Raw genomic sequence first — 20,376 nt, 5'->3', positions numbered from 1 at the left:
TTTCTTATTCTTCTAATATTTCTTTTGTCTTTTTTACAGGTGACTTGATTTACAACAGAATTGATAGTGATGGATGTCGATTTTATGCCATTTGTAGCCCAACATGTAATATTGAACGACACACTGTACATTGTCCTGTCACTACTTTGCCAGCCACCAGTTCCTCTGAGTGGTCCACAATAACAACAGCAGTTCCTCTGCCTCCCACTTCTACACGTCCTGCTTTTCATGGTTGTGTTTCCAGTCTTTACCCTCCGTTACAAGTATGTTATTTTTGTCTTTGTTTTTGACTGTTGAAATAATATCATTTATTGCCTGGTATCTGATTGGTAGACTTTGTAGTCTTTAAAACTTACATGTGCTGATTGTCTTAATTATTTTGCTAATGATGGGCAATGTATAGGACATAATATTTGAATTTTTCCACTTTCTGACTTTCAGATTTTTATACTGCTAAAGCAAGTGACAATATTATTTTCTTGTTACTTAATTTTTAGTAAAACTCTTTGGTGCATTGCTTATGTAAAGTATCTTCTCACTGACAGAATAGAAGGAGTATGTATCTTATTTTTTCACTAAAGGGAAATATTTGAGATTCAGTAAAGGCTTGTATCTGTTTCCCTTCTCCTGCCCTTTTATATATACTCCTTTAAACTTTTTTATTAAGTTCTCTGATGACCATGAAGTACGCTATACACAGAATATAGGAAAGCAGTTCCTGTAACCTGTGTCCCCAAGCTCCAGAAGAGTTCCTCATGCAGAAGTAACAGGTGGTGTTAAGGTTTCCACCTCCTTTTAACATTAAAAAGTTAATCCTGTATTATATTGACAACTTTTTTCTCTCAGTGAAAATTTTCATTTTAGTTTTCTTTTTAGTTTCAGTAAAGTAAGTCTAGTTTATTCCCCATAACATGGTCAGAATTTTGAATACCTGTAGTTCCCATTAAAAGTAATTAATACCAAAATTGAGGAGAAGTAACACACATTGATTTCCTTTCCAACACTACCATTACTGGAAACATAGCATAAATCTAAAAAGAGCAGTAAAGGTTATACCTGTTTACAGAGTTTTTTGAAAAAAGCTTTTTCTTCATTTTGCAGCCTGGAGAAAGATTCAAATTATCCAACTGTACAGAAGTCATCTGTAATGGAGACAACAATATAGATGTAGTACCAACGTACTGCCCACCAGTAAAGGAAATTACCTGTGCAAACAAATATCCACCAATGCTGGTACCTGATGAAAATGGATGCTGTTACCGATATGAGTGTCAATGTAAGCATCATTAGATACGAGAATAACATTTAAAAAATAGAAAAAAAGGCCAAGCTTTACACAGGTTATATGGGCATTTTCATTTCTTAGGGTTGCTCTATAAATTGCAGTATCTTCAGGTTTTAAATTTTCTTCTACCTAAATTCTCATCCTTATCTTCCAAATATTTTCTCTGTACAGGTGTGTGTAGTGGATGGGGTGATCCTCATTACATTACTTTTGATGGAACCTATTATACCTTCCTTGAAAACTGCACTTACGTCCTGGTGAAACAGATTGTCCCTAGATATGACAACTTCCGTGTTTACATTGACAATTATTACTGCGATGCAAAAGATGGACTCTCCTGCCCTAAATCTATTATTATTTTCTACAAATCTGCAGAAGTGGTGCTGACTCGTCAGCTCATGAATGGTGTGATGACCAATGTGGTAAATACTTTTTTTCTATTTTTGCAAAAAAGAAATAGTGTCTATGAGCCTTACTGATGCTATTTTGAGATACAGTCTGTTAGAATATCACATCATGGAGGTGATCAGGGCAGAGGGTGTCACTAGGGTGAAAAAAAAGGGTTGCACTGGATGCTAAGAACAAAATTCGTATTTCATGAAAACTGGTACATTGTGCCATACACTTATGTAAAAAAGCACACTTTGAAGAAACACAAATGCAAATTGCAAGCAGGAATCTTCTCCCAGAGGGAAGATGGATATGTATCCCTTATATGCTGGATGACTGCTTTCTCTCCATATGGAACTTTGGCACCAAACAGCCTTGACACAATTCCCCCTTCAATTTCTTACAGTGAAGAGAGGTATAGCTGAAGAAAAGGGGTAACTTAGACTGTCACCTGACCTTCATGATCCAAAGTAGTGTTGGCAAACCAATGAAAATGAAAAGATAGTCCCACTCTTACACTGGAGAATCTGTTCATTGATTAGTGAATCTTTAGAAAGGGAGAAAATTTTGTCTGAATAGGCACTCTTGCCTTAGAATGCCATGCCAAATTCTCAGTCAGAAATACATGTTGGTTCCCTGTGAAAGAAAGCAGTAACTGACAATTTTAACTCGTGCTTTAGCCTGATTCAGTGAGAAGAGAGCTGCAGAATAACTTCTGACAAAAAACTATTAGGCAAATAATTTGCCTTTATTAACTCATAAGATACTGGCTGCAAATTGAAAATTTTAACAAATAAATATGATCACTACTAAATAAAACTGGCACTAAGGGCATCTGACTTAATTTTGAATTCAGACAGCTCTTCCTATGTCAATTACTATCTAATATGGAGATGGTGTGACTATCTGGCAAAGTTATCACATAATAATGGCAGGGATGTTTCTGTAGCTAAAGAAAACTACCACACATTTTCCTATGAAATGTTTCCAAGGCACATAATCATGAGGGATACAATGAAAATACTTGGACTTATATGCATAGAATACTGTGTATTAGCATACAATCATCACAAACACAGTATGTAGAGGCCACTTGGATTATTATCACATTTTAGCAATATAGCAATACAAGCCAAGATAGCAATGCAAATATATGCTGTCATTAGGATGCCAATGGGCACTGGATGTGATGAACAACAACATGGACTTATCCATAATTATGAAGATTAGAAAATATATTATTTAAAACAATCAGGCAGAAGCAGTGCTTATTCTGATGTGGTGTTTTGGTTTGGTGTTTTTTTTTTAACCCTGCATTCAGATGTACTTCAACAAAAAGATTGTTGGACCAGGCTTCAAAAAAGATGGCATTTCTTTCTCCACTCTTGGCATCAATATGATTGTTGAAATAGAAGAAATTGGTGCAGTCATCACCTTTAGTGGTCTGATTTTCTCTGTCAAGCTCCCATACAGCAAATTTGGCAACAACACCGAAGGACAATGTGGTAAGAAGGCTGCACAGATTGGAGGGAGTCCTCTTTCCCTACCCCTACCTTTGTTATGCTCACCCACTCTGGCTTTGCAGTCTTACAATTGACAGAGATTTTTAAACAGCAGTAAATGGAATTGAGTACAGTTTTGCTCTTCAACTTCTGTAGGATGTCAAAAGCTCAATATATCTTTGAGGCTGGGGTTTTACATCTGTTTGTTTTTCCACAACCTAAAGTTCAACCTAGAGAAAGTGTTCCCTAGGAAGCAAAGCAAAATATGCATTTCATGAGCACATCACACCTAAACATATCAGCCCAGGAATGTATTGTGCATCTCTGATGTGGCTTAGGAGACTTACTCACCTTGTCTCTTCCAGGAACGTGTACAAACAATAAAGAAGATGAATGCCGCTTACCAAGTGGTAAGATCATTTCCTCCTGTCCCCAGATGGCTCATCACTGGATTGTTGACAACGACAAGTCATGCCATGGAGTGCCAATACCACCAGCTATAACTACACCTCCACCAAAGCCGCAATGTCAAACACCTCCACTCTGCAAACTTATCTTGAGCGAGTAAGAAAACAAATTCATTTTTTCTAGACACAACTGTCTCAGTATCTTACAAGAAGAATAACAGCTATAGCTTTAGCATGTGATAACTGAAAATGTCAGCTTAGTGACAGAATATATATAGTAAAAGGCCTTTGCAAAAGAAACTGGTCTGCCTTAATGATTTGCATGCCAAAGATAACTGAGCAAGGAGAGGTAAAGTCAGAAAATCAGGGATGCAGCGAGCACTAAAATCAATACTCCCTGGCTGCAATACTTCCAGAGTTTGTTCATTAAGTATTAAGCAAAGACTGAACTCTAAATTTGAAGTGGGTCTTCAGTACAAATCGTAGAGAAGCCATTTACCAAACAGGTGAAGAGAGCAGATGCAAACAGATGAGAAGTGTCCTTCTTTCTTTGTATGTTTTAGCTAAAATATGGAGTTCCAAAAGTGCAAAGGCTTGTTGCCTGAAGTATGTCCTATACCTGTGTAGGCTGACAAGGTTACTTATAAAAGCCCTCTTATATATGCTTTCTGTAGTATCTAGTAAGTTTGGAGCTATTTTATGCGTGAATTTTCTACTGCTACTTTTTTCATTCCTTTTTTTCAATGTAGTGCAGTTGCCTTTTACACTATATTTCTGATGTCAAGCCACTAAAAAGTTGCCTACACATACAGAAATACTATGACTATTAACATCTTTAGGAAAAAAAGGCACTACAGATTTCTTAATCTTTCCTGAATCTATCTCCCAGCTTACTGGCCATTCCTAGGGTCTTATTTCTCATAATACCTTCCTTTCTGAAGCAGAGTCACATGGTATGAACTGGAAAGTGTTGTCTGACAGGAACAGACTTTGTATAATGGCTCATTAATATAGAAGGGGGTTGCTTTCTTTACTATCTGCAGGGTTTTTGCAGAATGTCATACTGTGATACCACCAGAACCATTTTTCAAAGGCTGTGTTTTTGATGGATGTCGCATAGATGATGAATCCATGCAGTGTTCCAGTTTGGAGATATATGCTACAGAGTGTGCTGCTAGAGGTGTCTGCATTGACTGGAGAGGAATGACCAACAACACATGTTGTAAGTGTTGCAGGACCAAAATGTGTGTGATAAATGGTAGAAATTAGTGCTTTATTCACTAAACAAGTCTTATATCTGACACTTGGTTACTGTCTACAAAAACCCAGTGGGGTCCTTTCTCACAGAAGCTGCAGATTAAGAAGGCAAAGCTGGAGTAATTTTTTTTCTGAAAAAAATGCATCTACTGTTAATTTTTAATCTTTTTTTTTGTCTTTTTTCCATGCAGCATTCAGCTGTCCATCAAGCATGGTATACAAGCCATGTGGGCCCATTAATACAGTTACTTGTGACCAAAGGTATGGAAAAACAAAACACCCCACCCTGAGGCACCTGCTTATATTTTTCTACTATCTACTTTCCTCAGAAATTTGAGTTATTTCACAATGAAATGTGTTGTGAATTTCACTAACTTATTCAAGATTTATAAATACCGGTCAGCTCTAGGAACAGGTGCTTCCTGTTGCCCTTCAGAAAGTGTACATTTTTTGTCTCTCTTGTATCTGACATGATACGCTGCTCTGCCCTCTGCCTCACCACAAAAGTGTTGTACTCAAGCACATATATTCTTCCCATTCCAGCTATGAGCATCCTGGCTATGGAGTAACTGAAGGCTGTTTCTGTCCTGAAGGAATGACACTCCTGCGTGCAGAGAGCAACACCTGTGTCTCTGAATGCTGTAAGTAATCTGTAGCTAATTTGGGGAATTAATAGAGATGGGGATTGTTAGTCAGGAGGCCTGAGTTCTATAGTCATCTTCTACATGGTCAGATCATTGTACATCAGCTTCCCTAAGTGCCACCAGTTACAAATTGAATAATAGTCAATATTACCCTTTTTTCCCATCATCCTTCCTTACGTAAGACTCACCAAGATGGTAGAACCCTACAGTTCAGCAAAATTAGTCTGCATGTTCATTTTCTTGTTAGCTTTATCTTCACAGTATTTTTATTTGAAACTGCACGTATGTATTCCTTTGTCAGTTTTCAATGGTGTAAATACCCATTCATTTGTTTGTCTCTTTTTTTCTTTTTCTCTCTAGCCTGCAGAGAACCAAATGGAATGTCCAGATGGGTGAGTATCACAATAAGTATGGCTTAATGAGCACAGACAAATGAAACAAGATGATATTTAGTATTCCACTAAACCAAGGCTTTGTCACAAACGTTTGTTCACTTTCAGTCTTAAAAATAATGAGTACTAGAGCACCCCTAAGAAATTTAACAATAAGTGATAAAATATTCTTTCATTAAACTCACAGGAAAAAAAATGTAAAAAAAAAAGAGAGTGAAATGGTAGTAGTGGAAGATAGGCATATATGCTTATTTTATTTCCACAAATTTGGCTTGCTAAAATTACTAGAAACGAAGGGAGAGATGGATAACAAAGTTTACCTGTTGCTTATCATGTTCATATCTTGCGTTCTTAGTTCCTCAGCTGCACAGAAATCAGCAACCTAATGTGAAAATGAGTATGTCATATCTCTTATTAAAAAATGGATGTGAGGCTCAATCATTTCTCCTTTAAAACTCCTGTAACTCTCATACTAACACTATTAACAAATAAAAAGTAATAGCTTTGTGAACTCAGAACCTTTAGCAGTCTCCAGTGTCTTCCCGGAATAAGCAGTTTGAGGGTCTCCTATGAAGTCTAGAATATAAAAAACCTGATATAATCAGTTATCACTATATGCATGAATATGTTAACTAGAAGCAAATAAAATTATTTTGGTTTAATTTTGTATTTAATTTTTTTTCTTTCCTTTGTCTGTGTTTTTCTTTTTTATTTAGCCAGGAGAAAAATGGACAAAAGATTGTCGGGAATGTGTCTGTGACAAAAATACTCTTAAGGTGAAGTGTACAAAGCATGAATGTTCTCTGACACAGCAAGTATTTTGTGAAGAACCAGGTTACATGCCTGTTGAGATACCAATACCAGAAGATCCATGCTGTACTAGGACTGAGTGCTGTGAGTACTGTCTTAACCTATTCCACATGATAAAGAATTATATTAATTTTAGGAAACTACAGCAATAATTTTGCATTTTTTAATACTTTGCATTGATGTCATAATGCTTTTTAGAGCCTTCTTGCAGAGCATACAGTAAATGCCTAACGATAACAAATTTAAAGATTAAAAGATTTTATATAGTTAGACATAGAAAAGTAACTGAAAATCTCCTATAAGTTTACATTGAAAGCCTTTAATACTGCCACTACCTGAAATAATATTCAAAAAACATTTTTGATTTCATTTCAAAGACCAGTATTAGGAAAATTAACTTTAAAAAATAGTCCTGATTATTTAAAAATTGCTCAGGAAAGTTCCAGAACCAGTTATCAGACCAGAGAGTCATCAGATTTCCCCACTGGTACAAATTTCTCTTTGAAATTATCTCTTTCCAGCAATTATTACTCTGTTTTTCTCAGTGTTTTGTTTCACAAAGATTATGGGAAAGCCTAATCACATTGAAAACACCTTGGCACATAGAATGAATTAGTCATTAAACTATCTTGTGTAAACACCATATCTACCCCATGGGAAGACTTCAGAAGTTCATGTAAAACAAAATTGCTTTAATTGAAAAATTCTGAGCTCATTATTTTCCATATTCTCTTACATGAAACAGACTGCAATACAAGTCTCTGCACTGACATCACACCCCAGTGCTTAGAGGGACAGGAAATAATCACAATAATGCCACCTGGAAACTGCTGTCCTATCTTTGAATGCAGTAAGTATTGTGCACCCTCCTCATGTGGTATTTACCTCTGTATTTTTCTAGGTTACAAAAAACTTATAAGAGAGAGATGCAAGATATCTGTGGTATCATATTGGGCCTTGTAGTGAATGAGTGTTTTAAGGCCACTGCCACAGCTTACAAAAAGGGCCTACAAAGCTATGAAACAGAAGTTTTTTCATATGTTTCTGTCTCCTAAAACTTACACCTTTCTTCCTTCTTTACAGGACAGGGCTGTGTAGTCAACGAAACCTATTATGCAGTAAGTACACAGAGTTACTCACTATAAAAATATACCCTCACATAGTTCACAGTGCAGTGTTTTTGAGACACCTATCATGGTCCATATTTTGTAGGAAGGCCTGAGATAAAACATTATTCATTATTTCGCTGAGATTAACACTCTCTGGACAAGCAAAATCTTATTCTGCTCTCCTTTCTACATTAGCAGAATTTGATTCCAAAATCGATATTACCAAACCAGAAACTCTGCTTAAATAAAACAACCAAAATTGTATTTATGGATAGTTTAGCCTATACATAGTTCATCTTTGTATTTTCTGTAACTTGTATACACGGAGCAACTTGTTTTAACTGACTAATAAAGGGTTTTTCCAACTTCTCCTAGCCTGGAGCTGCCGTTCCATCAGGCCCCTGTGAAGAATGTACCTGCTCTGCATCCTCTCCCTCAAGGCCTCAGGACCTCATGGTCACATGCCAGCCTGTTATCTGTGACACATACTGCCCACTGGTGAGTGCTGATCTGCTGCCAGAAATTCCTACCCCTCTCAGCTCTAATAACCACCCGTTCAGGTCAGTGACATTAATGACTTAATGCCATTGTCTCTCCATTTCTTTCAAAACAGGGCTATAAATACACTGTGGAGCCCGGACAGTGCTGTGGCATGTGCAAGGCAGCGGCTTGTGTAGTGACTGTGGGAGACAACATTACACACGTGCTCCACGTAATTACCTCTGGTTTACCTCACTTTTGGGGAACTCTGCTAGTCTTTCCATTCTTTCCTCTCCTTGTTGTTGTCACATTTATTTCCTTCATCTTTTCTCATATTAGACAAATGCTTACTCAGGCAGGGGCTGGACAATCTCCACACAGCCTAAACAATACCTTACACCACAAAATGCCAGTTCTAAGACTTCTGGAAGCAACTGCGCTATGATACTGAACAATGGCTTTCAGAAATCAACATAGGAAAATACATAGGTGGAGGCAAAGGGCCATTGTTTGCCTCTAGTTCTGAAACTGTAGCATCCATTTTGCTCAAAGGACAATTTTATCTGTGGAGGCATTTTAACACATCCATATATTCTAATGACAAAACCATTGAAATGCAAATCATTCTTTCCAAATGAGGCCATGTACTTACCCTATTCACACAAAAAGCACCTCTATATCCATATAAAAATAGAACCTCTTCACTTGGTCAATGAAAAACACTTAATAGCAGTATGATAATGTGGCAAATAATTAACAGCTGAAATTCAAGGAAGTTGTTTGGAATAATCAAACTACTATAGACAGCAACAGTAAGACATCGGAGGGCTTTTGTTTCATTTTTATATAAGATGATCCTAATTTGTTTTAATTTTGACTACTTTCAGGAAGGAGAACATTGGAATCCACCTGGTGATAACTGTACTGTTTACACATGTGAAAAACATGCTGACCAGTTCATTCAAGTCATCAAAGAGGCAAGCTGTCCTGCCTTTAACCATGATGAGTGTGATCCAGTAAGTACTGTCCTTCCAGTTCTCATTTCTGGAAAGGCTGCAGTGCCTAACACCAGTGATAGAAGGATCAAAGTGTCCAATGAAAATAACTAGCAGACACATCATGCAGGAAGTAACTCTCCTTTTATCCTCTCTGAACCTAGTCCCAGTCAAATTTTATCTCAGAAAAGCAACTAAAAATTAAAATGAGTGATATAAAAATCCTCACTGAGGATCAGACATGAGAGAAAAATATACAGCATGATATTTTGGATTGTGTGTCAAGTGACCTAGAAGCAAAAATCAGCCTCTGGCAAGTCACTTATTTCATTCATTGTGTTACTCTGTCTGTTTTAATCCTTCACCTTTACTGACTTTGGTCACAATATTTTGACTTACATGTTCTAGGAGCTTTATTGCTTGCTGAAATTATACTACTAAACTGAGGGTTTTCCTCCATTTCAACTTTCAAATCATGTCTTTAATATTGATAAAAGTTATGTGCCCTTAATATTTAGCCTTGCTTGAAATTAAATTCCATGGCAATACAAAAATATACACAGTCTCTGGTGCCAGAGAAAATCAGAAAGCAGGGAAAGTCTGCTTTAGCATGCAGATATGAAACCTGAGTTATCTTTTTATGTTTTCCCACTTAAGGATGATATCAGGCTATCTGATGATGGCTGCTGTTTAGTGTGCCGAAGAGTACCGAAACGTAAGTAATAATAATTTTGTTAAAAGTATTGATTATATGTGCCTGGTTAGCTATATTAGCTCATTTTGCACAATGGGTGCATAGACAGATGAGGTGAACTGACCAGGTTTGGGTTCACTGCTTCACTGGGGTGAGAAAGGAAACAGGTGGAAAAGAAACAGGACATTTGCATTATGCATTTTAAGTCCCAGTAAAACAGATAAAACAGTAAAACTTTCCTATTCCCTACTGTTAAATGCTGGCTTTTTTGTGGGAGGGTGAGGACAATGACTACTCTCCAACTTCCATAGATAGACTCTCTTCAAGGAGGAAAGTGAAGCCAGTTCTGAGAGATGGCTGTGCATCAAGCAGTTACCACAGTACTGCTCTTAATTTCTGCATTCTGAATCAAGTTGTCTAAGAAAAAGGGAGAGTTTCATCCACTGATAACACAAACACCAAGTCTTCATTTGGCCCTCAGCAATTAAAAGAAAAATGCATTGTGACTTAGTTTTCTATTTCTGTTCCATCCTCCTTAGTTTTCAGTTACAAATTGTCATATCATAGACAGCTATCTATTTATATGCACATGTATTTTAACCTGTTTTCCTTTGCTTTGTGATGACCTCAGTTTGTATGAAGTACAATACGACTACTGTCATCAACTACAATGGCTGTGTGTCTCCTGCACCTGTTGAGATAACATACTGTGAAGGCAGCTGTGATGCTTACTCACGGTAAGTGGCATAAAAGATAATGGTGGCCTCTTGTCTTCTACTCTTTACACCAGTTACATCAAGCAAATCACAAGTGTTTTTCTGATGTGTCCAACATCCACCCAGCCATCAACTGTTTCCATTGTGCTAATGAACATGATATTGTGCTAGCTTGATTATCTCGAGATTCAGTGCTCAACAGCCTGTTCAGCATCATAGTGAATAGATCAAAATTTTGATTTTGCCCATTTAAAACTGAGGTTATTTGTTTCTCATTGTTATCTCACTGGACTGGCTCACTATGTGATCTGGAATAATTCTTTACTTTTTCTGTGCCTTAATGAAGACTTAGAGTCATAAATTTTTACAATGAGGAGCAATTTACCCGTATTTCACCACAATACTGTAAGAATGCTAATACTGACCAACAGTCCCACATGCAAGCACGCAATTTCTAGTTATGTTTTGTAATGTTTGGGAGGGGCAGCATTATATCTCACATAAATTCTGAATCTTTCTTATTGGTTTTTCTATCAGATATTCTCAAACGACAAACACCATGGTGCACAAATGCTCGTGTTGTCAGGAACTCAAGACCAGCAAGAGAAAGGTGACTCTGATGTGCAGTGATGGAACGTCCCTTGATCACTCCTACACCTACGTGGAGAAATGCAGCTGTGTGGATGCTGAGTGCGTTACCCAAGGCAACACCCAACAGGAGACACAGCAGATAAAGACCTCTCAGGAGCAAGCAAATGTCAAAAATTAGAACTAGAGAGAAGTCGTCAAACAAGGGCCGAGCATAAGACTAAATAAAGAAACTTCAAAAAATACAAAAGTGTCAAGAGCAGCTAAAATTTTGGATGAAGAGATGATATTTTCTGCATAAACCCTCAGTCTGTCTGTCTACAGAATTTCAGCTTTCATTATCAATATATCTTCCATTGGTTTTTACGTCTGTTCTTTTACACCTTGAGAGGTCTAAGTTCATCTTGACATTTTCTGTTCATTTGTCTTCTGAGGAGTGCTGGACTTCTCATAACATTTTCATTCCAGTTCACCGAGAAAAATCAAAAGACAAATCCAGAAAACAAACCAAACCCAAGGAAAACTGTACCCCTCTGCTTCTATAAGTTTCTTTTTTTTGTTGAGGAAAACTTAGAGGGCAGAAAGCCATATCTTTTCAAAACTATAAACTTCAATATTTTGAATAATTTATAATGGACATAATTCCCTACATGTTTTTGTGAGGAAAAGGAAAAATCCTATTGTGAGAAGCTGCTGCACACTACTTTTTGTTTACATAACACCATCAGCATAGTAGCTGTATGAAAATATGGATTTTTTTATTTTGTTTTGTTATGTGGTTAACTGTTTACAGAAGAAATATATATATATTTGCCAACAGAGGCATATGAAGGATTTTTTTAAACAAAAGTATAATAATATTATTAATAATAATAATAATTGTAAATTCTTTCCTATGAAGCTTTAAAAAGTTGGACCACTACTATTTATTACTTTTTTTTTTTTTGAAAACTGATTTATTGGGTAATTTCTTTCAGAATTAATGTTATCCCATTTCTTACTCTCAGTCATGTTGTCTGGGTATGGCATATTTTCTTTTGTTTTTGAATATTACTTTATTTTTGTTCCTTAAGACACTAAAAAGCAATTATGATTAATAAATTTTGAGCATTTTACAGCACATCTGCTTTGACTTTTCAGTGAATCCCTTGCGTGAGAGTTGCTGGGTCCTTAAAATATAGTTCCAGGTCAAAAGTCAATGTGGTACCTAACACCCTATAGAGCTTTGATACTGCTTTAAATGAAAAACACTCAAAACCAAACACTTGGAAGTGTTCCTAGCACATCACCTTAGCCGCTATCACTTAGTGAACTCTCAGAAAGCAAGCACCTCTCTGAGTCTGCACATGTTTTGTAGCCCTGAAAGTTCTTTACCTGACTGGCATAAGCTAGCCAAAGTATTTCAAACCAGTCTGTCTCATGTATTAGGGCCCACTGCAACATAAATTAATCTAAAATTGCACTGTTGTAAATCTATGCAGCTGCTACTGAGAGGAAAGCTCATGTCTCTACAAACAATTTGCTGGGTGCAGGTTGGGTGTTAATGTCATTGAAATGGGTCCCAATGTCTCTGCCGACTTTGGGTTTGTAGCAGAGTTCAGGCAGTTCTACTCCTGAAACAGACAAGGGTCGGAACTTTAGGGTAAAATGCCAGGTTGAAGGTGGGATATGTGGGAGGTGGTTCTGGAAGGCTGAACCTTCCTGGTGCCTCAGCCAATGGGGAAAGGGAGAGGGCAGCAGGCAGCCGGGAGTTCAGGATAAAAGGAGGGTGCCCCCTCTGAAACCTCGAGCGAGAAAATGCTACACGTGTGTGCCGTGATAGACTCTCTCCCTTTATTCAAATAAAATTGCAGGACTGCTCAGTCTCCTTTTTGGACATAAACTTCTTGGATTTGTGGAATTTTTCTTATACTACTCGGCTTTAGTAACAGGGTACTTTGAACCCGCCACCACAGCTCTGATTGTACATTGTGTAATGCCAAGCGACATCCTATGAATAACTGTCCTAGGATTTGTAAGGGGAACGGTAAAAAGCTGAAGTTTTTTAATAAACTTTTCTCCTACCCTACAGTTTGGATGGCTCAACAGAGTAACAGGGTGCCCTGGGGCAGCTTAGGCTGCTCTCGCACCTGTTTTTCTTTTACAGGACGATATATCCTATACTTCCCCCTTCAGAAGCGAGCACTGAGTTTTCCGTGAGAAACACTAACACCACCATACTTCCTGCTGGCAGAAATCCCGAGCTCCGTCCCAGCTTCCTGTTGACACATTGTTCGTTTTTTCCATGCCTTGGGCTCTTTTGCTGCCCAGCGAGGCCCCCAGGTGGCACACTGCTCTGTTCCTCCCTTCCCAGCTAACCCACCAGGCTTCCCAATGCAGCACTACTACTGAATTCCCGACCAGTTTGGTGTGTAACAGAGTTTCTGGCCTTACCAGGCAGGCTACGAAATGATTATTCTCCTGTTCATTCTGCAGAAGGGAAATAATGTCTATAATAGAAAATTAATTATTATGTGCTTTGTTGGTCCACAACAGCTCCTTGCCCACCATTAACTTACTGAAATGGCAGATTTCCTGCATGTTGCTTCAAGATCATTAGTTGTTTTCCTGTACAAAGCCTGTTTTTCAGCATCCCAGAAGATATCCTGTTTCCTGGAGAGCCCTGTGTGTCGTAAGTCTGTACCACCAGCCATTTCATACACTGAAAGAGAAAAAAAAAAGTACAATGAGGAAGAAGAGAAGGGGAGACATGTGGCACATGGAAATACTGACAGGTGATAATGGCAGGGGCAGGAGAGTTTGGTGGCATAAGAAGGAAAAACAGAAGCAAGGGCACTGACAGTCTTCAGTCCTGGCATGGGGAGACAGGAAGCAAGAGGAACATAAGATAAATCATGGAGGCACACCGAGGCTGTGTCTGAGCAAGTACTGGAGACCCTGCCTTGGGGAAGGAAGGATTTCTATCACAGATCAGTCCCAGTGCTGGGAAAGAGCACATGGGAACCCTAAATTCAAAAGGAGGACAGGGAACAACATGCTTTGGGCATTAAAGACGAAATGAAAGATCTTGAAACAAGACATGGAGTAAATGTAAACCAGAGCGCTGCAATGGATGTAGTAGAGCAGACTTACATTTTTCCTAAATTTTCCTTTACACAGGACCTATCTTTGCTCTGAATTGTTGCTGACACAGATTGGGTAATAGCTCCAAAGCAAACCTTCCTATAAGCTAGAATAAATTATACCACTTAGCTTTGTCAAAAACAAATTACCATTTTTTAACCATAGATAAATAATGGAGTCAATAAATGATTGGGTGAGAGAAAGTGATTGGCTTGGCAGGTCTTTCCTGACAGGTCAGAACACCTGCAGGTTACACTGAGCTGTGCTGGTGTAGATGGTTGATGTTTGTTACAGCCGACGGCAACACCAGAGGGCTCTGGGCACTGAAGAATTTCTTTCCAGGCACTTCAAAGTGAGCCACACAACTTTTAGCCTCTTACTTTCAGATCCTCAGGATGAGCTTTACTCCTGAATCTACAGGAGTCTACAAGCATCATTCCACATAACATAACAAGATTGGTTTATACTTCACTTAATTATTTTTTATTCTTATCTGATCATCATTGGAACACAAGTTGCAACAGAGAAATCATTCACTTAAAAGTTTTTCCAGCTGAAAAAAACCACCAGTATTCAAAGTTTTAGTGTCTAAATTCAATATTGAATTAATGGGCATTCATACCTTCACTCTCAACTCAGGTCTCTTGTTATGTGGCTCAAGTTTTTCATGACCAACTTATTTTTATTCCTTCTTCACACAACATATTAAATCTCTGCAGTGTAAATAACAAATTACTAATAATCGATTTTCAATTATTCTTTGTCATTATCAGCAACATATAAACTATAACCCGAAATTATATGTCTATTCAGATTCCAGCTTTGAATCCACTTCCAGTAATTCATTTGCCTATTAAAGCAAGGCAGTATTTAAACCACATCATTTTCTGAAAACATCTATTGAAAGACTTAAGGTTGTTCGGGCACAGCTCAGGAGCTAGGCTGATAACAGAGAACTCAAGAATGGAAGCCACACTTCATAACAGTAAAAACCCAACTCAAAGAAAGAAGTTTTTCACCTCTTCGGTAGGTTTTGTTCTATTGAAAAAAAAACCCACCAAAAAACAAAAACCAAAACCAACCAACCAAACAAACAAACAAAAAAAACCCAACCAAACAAAGAATCCCCACTCTCTGGCAACAAGCCAGATTAAGACAGAGCTTTATAACAGAAAAGGAGACTAGTTCTATTCAAACATTATTAATGTAATTATAAAACAATTATAAATGCACAAGGAAGTACTTTTTTGCAGAGGATGCAGTGGTCATGACTGTCCAATTTTCCTTTGCTTCTTACAGCTTCAAAAATTATCTTCCTTCTTGATCCTCTGATTTCTTTTGGCATTCATTATAACTCCCATTTATAACTACAATTTGATTATGAGTAACCAGCAAGTGTTTCCACTGTTAAAACAATTGGGTTTGGGTTTTCTTAAATAGACAGAAACTTATTCTGCCTGCCTCTAACTACCCTCCTCCTGTTATGACCATGCATAGAAAAATAAAATCCCACTTTTGCCTCCTTCTGTTTTAAGAAAGCAAAGGCTATCCAGGCAGTCAAAAATGGAACTCTTAAATAGAGTAATTGTGGATATGTCACACACTTAGTCTCACAAAATGAAAATGTGTAGTCTTAGTAGCCAGTCCTGAAACTAAACCATTGTTTCTGTATTCCAGTCTAGCTACAAGGATTCGCTGGGATTCACTGACTTAAAAATTAAATTAAAATAAAATAAAATAAAAAATAAGAGAAAAAGAAAAAAAAAAGCCAGAAATACTTGAGAGGAGCATGATTCTGAGGGAAATTTGAAACTGGCTTTTGTTTCAGAGAATATCAGATGTGAACTATGCAGCTGTTCCCTCACTCATTGAGAAGTCAGTCAAAAACTCTCATTCCAGTTTAACTGACCTCTGGAGAGGTGTAAGGCCAAAAGTGAGCTTTCTGTCATTACTCAATGTCACAGCTACTGAAGCACACGGCTGCCAACGGCAACACAGCCATAACATGAAAATCTGCGGAAAAGACATGATAAACACCTTCATGAAATGACCTCCTGCACAACAGAACTGTATTTCTTATTGACATTACTAGCTGGTTGTTCTGTATTCTGGAGAATAAGATTATTCTACCTATTCAGGTAGAATAATAGAATAAGATTATTCTACCTGATCACTTGCCATGCTATTAATGCTTTTCTGCTTTATGACATCATTCTAATGGTAATTAAGGTCCATTATTCAAGTATCAGTTATTTTCCATAAAATTAGTATTGCAATAGCACTAAATTTGATAAACTAAAGAAAATGCAAAACATTTCCTCACACACTTCATGGCAAGTAGTTTTACAGGATCCATAATAAAGAAGTTATGACCTATGGTTAGGGTTTTGAAAACCACAAAGCCCAGAGCTCCAGGCACACTGCAGCTGCAAAAGCCATCCCAAGGGGGATGCAAAACATCCATGACATGGCTTCCTCAACAGCTATCTCCTTGGAGCCAGCTGCTAAACAAGGCAGTCTTTCCAGCCTAGGGTTAGGGTTGGGGTTGCACCGAGGTTTAGGGTTCAGAAAACCAAAAAGCCCAGAGCTCCAGGCACACTGCAGCTGCAAAAGCCATCCCAAGGGGGATGCAAAACATCCATGACATGGCTTCCTCAACAGCTATCTCCTTGGAGCCAGCTGCTAAACAAGGCAGTCTTTCCAGCCTAGGGTTAGGGTTGGGGTTGCACCGAGGTTTAGGGTTCAGAAAACCAAAAAGCCCAGAACTCCAGGCACACTGCAGTCACAAATGGTATCACAAGGCTAATGCAAAACTTCCAGGACATGGCTTCCTCCACAGCTTCTTCCTTGGAGCCAGTCATAGCTGATAAAGATTTCTTTACTATATAGGGTTTATGTTAGGGTTGCGACTACGGATAGGGTTTTGAAAACCAGGAAGCCCCAAGTTCCAGACACACTGCAGCTGCAAAAGGCATCCCAAGGGGAACGCAAAACTGCCACAAAATGTCTGCCACTACGGCTTTGGCCTTTGGACCATCCCTAACCCTAGGCTGATTTACCTGCCTAGGGTTAGCGTTCAGGTTACGCCTAGGGTTAGGTTTTTATAAACCGTGAAGCCCTGAGCTTCAGACACACTGCAGTTGCGAAAGGCATACCAAGGGGAGCGCAAAACTGCCACAACTTGGCTGCCTCCACAGATTTTTCCTTGGAGCCTGCCGTAGCCCAAGGCACCTGTTCTTACCTAGGGTTAGGGTTGTGCCTAGGCTTAGGCTTTTGAAAACCAGAAATCGCAGAGCTCAAGGAACCCTGCAGCTGCAAAAGGCATCCCAAGGGTAATGCAAAACTGCCACAACATGGCCTCCTCCACTGCTTTTTCCTTGGAGCCAGCCTTATCCCAAGGCTTTCTTTACTATGTTGGCTTAGGGTTTGGGTTGTGCCTAGGGTTAGGCTTTGAAAACCACGAAGCCCTGAGCTCTAAACACACTGCAGACACAAAAGGCATCCCAAGGGGAGTGCAAATCTGCCACGACATGGCTGCCTCCATATCTTTTTCCTTGGAGCCAGCCGTAGCCCAGGGCTGCCTTTCCTGCCTAGGGTTTGGGTTAGGGTTGCCCCTAGGGTTAGAGTTTTGAAAAACACAAAGCCCAAAGCTCCAGGCACACTGCAGCTGCAAAAGGCATCCCTAGGGGAATGCTAAACTGCCACGACATGGCTTCCTCCACAGCTCTTTGCTTGGAGCCAGCCATAGCCCAAGGCTGCCTTTCCTGCCTAGTTTTAGGATTAGGGTTGCCAAGCTAATTTTCAGGTTTAGCAAGGAAGCCATGGGATCAATGTTGTCCATCCTTCAGCAATACTGTACACGATTTTACGGAACCATATTTCAAGAAACAATATTTCAATCGTAGCTGGGATTCCATCATAAGTAAATCTCCACTTAATTTACTTTTAGATATCCAATATTATTGGGATTTTTACAAAATATAATAAAGTTTGTTAGTCACTTTGTGCTGGTTTTGGCTGGGATAAAATTGATTTTCTTTTCATAGTAACCACTACTGGTATATTCTCCTGTGACACAGCTGCACTATAAAATAGATTCAAGTCATCAGTTGCTTATTTGGCACAAGGAAGGCTTCAGCTGATTAAAAAATTTTGTGATCTACTCTCCTCTGCCACTTCCTATCTCTGCAGGCTCAGAGTAAACTGCAGGGAAAGAGCAAAGAACAGTTCGAGTTGACTCAACTCCTGCAAACTTCACAAAGCTCATGAGTTCTTCTGCCTCAGTACCAAAGAAGCACTTTCCAGAACCAAAGAAGCACTCCTGAAGCAGAATTTCACACGAAACAGCCACAAGACTATCAAGGGCAGCCTTTACTCCAAGACACATGGAAAAATTTGTCAGCATTACCCTGAGGTAACTACAGTGGACTACATGTCCAACTACATGTCCAACTACATGTCCAACTACAGTGGACATGATTCTTGCAGGATCTCAATTTACCTCAAAGGAGAATACAAATATGCACAGTGACTAATCTCTGAGACTTTCAGGAAATCATGAAAATGGCTTAGAGACTGCTTTTTACAGTTCATCCACCCAACTGAAAAGATCCCTGAGCATCCCAGATGCCTCAGTAAGGACACCTCACTTACCTGGCTGAGGAAGCACACCTGAGGAACATACAATGACTAAAATTTACCAGAGACACAGAGAATTTTCCCTAGCTTGGTTAACTCATTCTGGTATGATCATGCTGGTGTTATTACATGATTTCTCCAGCACATGTGACAAGATCACCAGGGCTTCATATGCTGGAAATTACACACGAAGCATGAGAATTACAATCTTTCTTGCATTTATGATAGTGAAGATAAAGAGGGAGCCAGTCAGATTTATTTATTTCTCTTAGTTGTCAGTTCATTTTAGGCTAATTGAGAATAATCTGACCTGTTGATGTAGCCAAGCTAAGGATTCAGAAATAATATGCCCATAATAGTCACCCAGTAGCAAATTGCCTCAATCCTGGCAACTATGGTTTTTAAAAGTTTATATCAAAGATATAATTAATGTAATACATTACAATCATCTCTCATATGCAATTCAGTCACAAATACCATTAAATAATAAAGAATCTAACTACATTGTGCCCCACACAGGTCTTTTAAAGCTCCTTTTACAAGGACTCAGAGTAATCAGTACAGGATTAAACAAATTTATCTGAATGTGCTCAACCATCCATGCTCATCCATGCTGTAAGAGCTTTTTGGGAGGGAAGAAAGAGAACAACCACTCTCCTGAGAGCTTTTCCATGGCTATGACAAACTGTTGAAGATGCTGCAAAACGTTGGCAGTACAGGAGATGTGAGAGGCCAGGAAGAAGGAGGTTGTGTCCTTCCCAGGGCCTAACCCAAAACTGCCCGAGCTCCAGGAGTGTCCTCCCAAGAAATGTTGAGAAATACATAAGGAGGAGGACTCCTTTCACCAGGGAACCTTCAGGTACAGCCTGTTAACCCCTCAGGGCCCTGCTGGGTGTGGGCACCAGTAGCAGGAGAAGCCTTGCTCCTGGCAAAGCCCCTAAGGATGGTGTCCACCCCAATGTGAGGTGTTATCTGACTGCCAGAGAAAGGGAGTGTGATTTCTGTCAGTGCACCCCCGTGCAGAAGGGGACTGTCACCACCCTGTGCCGCATATGCAGGGCACCTATTGCTCCAGGGATGGCAATTCACCAGCATCCCCACTTTCCAGGGAAGGACAGCAAGGTATGCACCTGCAGCACGCTGCTCCTGCCTCTTTGGGAAACCCATTCTGAGAGGGCTTGGCAGCTCTGCTGCATTTCTGCTACTGGGACAGCAACCAAGATTGTGCCTGAAAGGGCTGGGACTTTGATTTTACCTTTCTTTCTAATAGATCCTTCCTTCTTTTTTCCAGAGAGGAATTTGGATTAGAAAAAGCCCATCCCCTACTGCAAACAGGCACTGCAAGT

The 20,376-nt window shown here is 39.0% G+C and overlaps 1 protein-coding gene across 1 annotated transcript in view; it reads left to right on the top strand.

Moving 5' to 3' along the window:
- Window positions 1-11,450, top strand: part of MUC5AC (mucin 5AC, oligomeric mucus/gel-forming) — a 45,546-nt gene extending 34,096 nt beyond the window's left edge. The window contains exons 32-45 of the mRNA XM_066552529.1: window positions 40-263; window positions 1,102-1,276; window positions 1,457-1,707; window positions 2,997-3,180; window positions 3,543-3,741; window positions 4,628-4,806; window positions 5,033-5,102; window positions 5,846-5,877; window positions 7,771-7,805; window positions 8,172-8,294; window positions 9,164-9,292; window positions 9,929-9,986; window positions 10,597-10,702; window positions 11,219-11,450. Coding sequence (XP_066408626.1) covers window positions 40-263; window positions 1,102-1,276; window positions 1,457-1,707; window positions 2,997-3,180; window positions 3,543-3,741; window positions 4,628-4,806; window positions 5,033-5,102; window positions 5,846-5,877; window positions 7,771-7,805; window positions 8,172-8,294; window positions 9,164-9,292; window positions 9,929-9,986; window positions 10,597-10,702; window positions 11,219-11,450 — 1,997 coding nt within the window. The remainder of the gene's footprint in view (window positions 1-39; window positions 264-1,101; window positions 1,277-1,456; window positions 1,708-2,996; window positions 3,181-3,542; window positions 3,742-4,627; window positions 4,807-5,032; window positions 5,103-5,845; window positions 5,878-7,770; window positions 7,806-8,171; window positions 8,295-9,163; window positions 9,293-9,928; window positions 9,987-10,596; window positions 10,703-11,218) is intronic.
- Window positions 11,451-20,376: the final 8,926 nt, after the last annotated feature.

Source organism: Molothrus aeneus, chromosome 6, assembly GCF_037042795.1.
Source record: "Molothrus aeneus isolate 106 chromosome 6, BPBGC_Maene_1.0, whole genome shotgun sequence".
Classification (NCBI taxonomy): Eukaryota; Metazoa; Chordata; class Aves; order Passeriformes; family Icteridae; genus Molothrus; species Molothrus aeneus.
Note: the sequence above shows the minus strand (reverse complement) of the source record. Positions and strands in the feature narration are given on the sequence as shown.